This window comes from Cebus imitator, unplaced genomic scaffold, assembly GCF_001604975.1.
Source record: "Cebus imitator isolate Cc_AM_T3 unplaced genomic scaffold, Cebus_imitator-1.0 Scaffold153, whole genome shotgun sequence".
Classification (NCBI taxonomy): Eukaryota; Metazoa; Chordata; class Mammalia; order Primates; family Cebidae; genus Cebus; species Cebus imitator.
In genome coordinates, this window is record NW_016107468.1 from 344,725 (window position 1) to 350,366 (window position 5,642).

A 5,642-nucleotide genomic window follows, 5' to 3' on the forward strand; every position below is an offset into this window, starting at 1 on the left:
CAACCTCCGCCTCCTGGGTTCAGGTGATTCTCCTGCCTCAGCCTCCCAACTAGCTGGGATTAAAGGCACCTGCCACCATGCCCGGCTAACTTTGTATTTTAGTAGAGATGTGGTTTCACCATGTTGGTCCAGTTGGTCTGGAACTCCTGACCTCAGGTGATCTCCCACCCTAGCATCCCACAGTGCTGGGATTACAGGCGTGAGCCACCGTGCCTGGCCAAGACCCCATCTCCTAAGAAACAAAAAGAAGAAAGAAAAAATACTGATCTAATCTTACGCCACCTCATTGTACGGCTGGGAAGCTGAGGCCCAGAGACGGCCAAGGACTTGCCGAGGCCACATAGTGAGTCAGATGCTGTGTAGGCCCTGTGGTCAGGACCACCCATCTGAATCGTGGACCGGAGCCCAGTATAGCTGTTTAGCAAGGAGAGTGACAGGATTCAGCAAGGCCACGCCACAGCCTGGCCTGAGACCCAAGGCCCTGATTCCTGTCCTGGTTCACCTGGCACCCCACAACCTGGGGTGGCACAGCCCAGCCAGAAGCACCTCCTTCCATCAAGAGCTTATCACAAGCCTGAACCATATAGTGAGACCCCCGTCTCTGCGAAAAATTGAAAAACTAGCCAGGCACGGTGCTGTGTACCTGTTGTCGCAGCTATTCGAGAGGATGAGGCAGGAGGCGTGCTTGAGGTCAGAAGGTAGAGGCTGCAGTGCGCTATGATTGTGCCACTGTGCTCCAGCCTAGGTGACAGAGTGAGACCCTGCCTCCAAAAAAAAACAGGGTCAGGCATGGCACTGTCTTCACAGAGCTGGAGGTGACTTGCTTTGCTCTCAGGTCAAAGGCAGAGACGAAGCCGGGGTACAGCTCACGCCTGTCATCCCAGCACTTTGGGAGGCCGAGGCAGGCGGATCACCTGTGGTCAAGAGTTTGAGACCAGCCTAGCCAACATGGTGAAACCCTGTATCTACTAAAAATACAAAAATTAGCCAGGCGTGGTGGCGCGTGCCTGTAATCCCAGCTACTCAGGAGGCTGAGGCAGGAGAATCACTTGAACTCAGGAGGCAGAAGCTGCAGGAGCCAAGATCGTGCCACTGCACTCCAGCCTCGGTGACAGAGTGAGAGACTCTGTCTAAAAAACAAAAAAGGCCCTTCTTTATTGGGCCGGGCGAGGTTTCCATGCAGTAACCTATCCGAGCAGGACCTGCTGCTCATGGAGCACATGCCTGCAAATCTTTGTTGTATAAGTCTTCACCTCGAGTTAATTCAGGCACCGCGGAACACCTGCCGAGCCCTGCTCCGTGCTGGACTTGCTGCTGGTTCTTTTATGCATGCAGTGTGTTTTGAGTCTCACATCACACTGTTTTCCCCATTTCACTCAGAGAGGTTCATCACTTTTCCGAAATTCACACAGTGATAATGGTGAAGTGGCCGCAGTGGAATTTGAACTTGGGACTTCTGCTTCTAAGCCAGAGTTTCTTTCACTGGGGCACTGCCTGTCTACTTGTACCTGTGCATGCTCCACTCAGGGCCACCATACGTAGGTGATAACCATAGCAGTACAGTTTTTTTGTATTTTTTAGTAGAGATGGGGTGTCACCATGTTGTCCAGGCTAGTCTCAAACTCCTGACCTCAGGCGATTTACCCACCTCAGTCTCCCAAAGTGCTGGGATTACTGACGTGAGCCATGACCTGCAGTCCCAGGTCCTCTTTATACCCTCCCTGAACCACCCAGCCCGCAGTCCCAGCCTACCCAGAACTCCCAGGGCCTCTCCTGGGCCCCACATCCCCTCCCTGCCTTAAAGAGCCCAGGGAAGAACGTGGCCTCTAGAGCCATGCAAATTTGGGCCTTGGAGAAAGTCCCGTAACAGCCCTGAGCCTTCAGGAGCTCATGTGTGAAATGTGACTAGCATCTTGGGAGATCCAACACCGAGAGCCTGCTGGGAGGATCTCAGGAGATAATGTGCAAAGAATCTAACACAGTGCCCAGCATCCAGCAAATCCTCAGAAACTGAGAAAGCGATTTATATTGTCGCCGTGAGCCAGGCACGGTGGCTCGTGCCTATAATCTCAGCATTTGGGGAGGCTGAGGCAGGAGGACTGCTTGAGGCTGGGAGTTTTGCAACATAATGATACAAAATTCAAAAAGTGAGCCAGGCATGGTGGTGCACACCTATAGCCGTAACTACTCGGGAGCCTGAGGTGGGAGGAGTGCTTGGGCGCAGGACTTGGAGGCTACAGTGAGCTACGATTGTGCCACTGCACTCCAGCCTGGACAACACAGTGAGACCCTAAAAAGCAATATAGGCCAGATGCTCGTGCCTGTAATCCCAGCACTTTGGGAGGCCGAGGTGGATGGATCACTTGAGGTCAAAAGTTCAAAACCTGCCTGGCCAACAGGGTGAAACCCTATCTCTAGTAAAATACAAATAAATTGGCCGGTACAGTGGCTCACACCTGTAATCCCAGCACCTTGGGAGGCCGAGGTGGGCGGATCATGAGGTCAGGAGATCGAGACCATCCTGGCTAACATGGTGAAACCCATCTCCACTAAAATACAAAAAATTAGCCAGGCATGGTGGCACACACCTGTGGTCCCAGCTACTTGGGAGGCTGAGGCAGGAGAATCACTTGAACCCAGGAGGTGGAGGTCGCCCTGAGCCGAGATCGCGCCACTGCACTCCAGCCTGACAACAGACCGTGACTGCATCTCAAAAAAAAAAAAAAATTAGCCAGGTGTGGTGGCAGATGCCTGTAATCCCAGCTACTTGGGAGGCTAAGGCATGAGAATCACTTGAATCCAGGAGGCAGAGGTTGCAGTGAGCCGAGATCGTGCCACTGCACTCCAGCCTAGGTAACAGAGCGAGACATCATCTTCAAAAAAACAAAAAACAGGCCAGGCGCAGTGGCTCACGCCTGTAATCCCAGCAGTTTGGGAGGCTGAGGTGGGCAGATCATGAGATCAAGAGATCAAACCATCTTGGCCAACATGGTGAAACCCTGTCGCTACTAAAAGTACAAAACGAATTAGCCGTGTGTGGTGGCGGACGCCTGTAGTCCCAGCTAGCCGGGAAGCTGAGGCAGGAGAATCGCTTGAACCCAGAAGGTGGAGATTGCAGTGGGCTGAGATCACGCCACCGCACTCCAGCCTGGGCGACAGAGCGAGACTCTGTCTCCAAAAAAAAAAAAAGGAGGGCCTAAGGCCTGAGGTGAGCCTGCTGGGGAGGAGGAGTTCCACCTGGGGATGAGGATACGGTGTTAGCAAAAGCAGGGGGCCAGCAAGAGCAGGAGCCGGGAGAGTGGGCCCTCGGGCTTGCTTTGGGAAGGAGGCTGGACAGGTGGGCCCTGACCTCGAGGAATCAGAATCCTGAAATCCTGAAAGGGGGACTTGACACCTCAAGACAGAAGACTTCCCCAGAGAGCTCAGGAGGCCGAGACAGGCCCCCGAAGCCAGCGTCAACAACCTTTTCCCCTCCTTCCAGCCAAAGACAGCAGCATTCCCAAGCGCAAGAGAAAGCGGGTCTCGGAAGGAAATTCTGTCTCCTCTTCCTCCTCGTCTTCCTCTTCCTCGTCCTCTAACCCGGATTCGGTGGCATCGGCCAACCAGATCTCGCTCGTGGTAAAGTTGCACAGATCTGGCCTCCAGCACTCTCTGTGGCCCCCACCCCTCCCTCGGGCAGGGCCATCTACTCTGGGATGTGGGCCCAGGGGATGGGGAGACACTGGGCTTTGAGGGGGGGCCTTCCGGCCTTGGGGGTTATAGATGCATCCACCCGTCCCACCCACAAGGTAGCCCGTGGGGTACTCACAGGCACCCAGGCAGGAATTCACATCCCCCCGGGCAGGGGTCCAGCCGAGGTCCAGGAAGGGACCTGCCCACCACCTTCAGCAGCGCCAGAGCTGGAGGCATGAAAAGGAACGTCAGTGGCCGGGCACTGTGGCTCACGCCTGTAATCCCAGCACTTTGGGAGGCCGAGGTGGGTGGATCACCTGAGGTCAGGAGTTCAAGACCAGCCTGTCCAATATGGTGAAACCCCATCTCTACTAAAAATACAAAGATTAGCCAGGCATGGTGGCACACGCCTGTAATCCCAGCTACTAGGGAGGCTGAGGCAGGAGAATCACTTGACCCTGGGAGGCGGAGGTTGCGGTGAGCCAAGATTGCACCACTGCACTCCAGCCTGAATGACAGAGTGTGACTCCACCTCAAAAAAAAAACAAAAGGAACATCAGATTCCCAGAGTGGGGGGAGGTTAGGCTCATCTCTGTGGGCACGTTGTGGGCTGGGAGCTTTATCATAACCCTGCGAGGTGTGGGTGTTACCCGCAATGTGCAGATCAGAACAACAGAGTCAGAGGCGGGGTAGACTGACCCGTGGCCCCTCGCTGCTCCCGGTTGGGTGGAGAATTCACCTCCAAAGCTCCATCTGTCCTGTCACAACGCTGGGTTTGGTCTCTCCTGCCTGAGGGGAAAACATTAGGGGCGCACACTGGAGATTTCTGATTCCAAAATATTACCTTTGAGGGTTGGGCATGGTGGCTCACACCTGTAATCCCAGCACTTTGGGAGGCCAAGACGGGAGGATTGCTTGACCCCAGGAGTTTGAGACCAGCCTGGGCAACATAGAAAGACCCCTGTCTCTATTAAAAATAAAAATAAAAAATTGGCCAGGCGTAGTGTCACATGCCTGTAGTCCCAGCTACTTGGGAGGCTGAGGCAGGAGGATCGCTTGAACCTGGGGCGATTGAGGCTGCAGTGATTTGTGATTGCGCCACTGCACCCCAGCCTGGGTGACAAAGTGAGACTCTGTCTCAAAAAAATATATATATTAACTTTGAAATCCATAGTCCAGGCCGGGCGCGGTGGCTCACGCCTGTAATGCTAGCACTTTGGGAGGCCGAGGCAGGTGGACCACGAGGTCAGGAGTTCAAGACCAGCCTGTTCAATATGGTGAAACCCCATCTCTACTAAAAATACAAAAATTAGCCAGGAGTGGTGGCAGGTGCTTGTAGTCCCAGCTGATCATGAGGCTGAGGCAGGGGAATCACTTGAATCTGGAGGAGGAGGTTGCAGTGAGCCAAGATTGTACCACTGCACTCCAGCCTGAGTGACAGAGCAAGACTCCATTTCAAAAACAAAAGAAAAGAAAATGATTTTTGGATTTGTTATCCTTTGATCTTGTCTCTCTTTAGCCTCTTCCTGGAGAACCCAAAAGTTCAGACTTCACCTGTAGCCCCACCCAGGCTTACGAGTGTCCACAGAGGGTCCCTAGCTCAAACAGGCCCCCCAGAGAGACAGGACGGCTTCTTTGGAGTGTAGGTTGAGTTCATGGGGGTGAATGCCCGTGCTAAGCCAGTCCTCAGCTCCCTCTGACCCCAGTCTCCGGGCCACATGATGAGCCCCCAGGATGGGACACAGCTGGGAACAGAGAGACAGCTCGAGCCCGGACTCCAGGACCTCTGCTGAACTGCATGGCCTCACACAGGCCACATTCCCTCTCTGGGCCTCAGCAACCTCAAAATAAATAGCCTCTGCTGGGCATGGTGGATCATGCCTGTAATCCCAGCACTTTGAGAGGCTGAGGCGGACAGATCGCTTGAGGTCAGGAGTTCAAGACCAGCCTGGTGAACATGGTGAAACTCT

At 54.1% G+C, this 5,642-nt stretch overlaps 1 protein-coding gene across 1 annotated transcript in view; it reads left to right on the forward strand.

The window, feature by feature from the left end:
* Positions 1-5,642, forward strand: part of GTF2IRD1 (GTF2I repeat domain containing 1) — a 153,789-nt gene that overhangs the window by 146,984 nt on the left and 1,163 nt on the right. Inside the window, exon 24 of the mRNA XM_037743773.1 lies at positions 3,482-3,618. Within this exon, the coding sequence (XP_037599701.1) occupies positions 3,482-3,618 (137 nt within the window). The remainder of the gene's footprint in view (positions 1-3,481; positions 3,619-5,642) is intronic.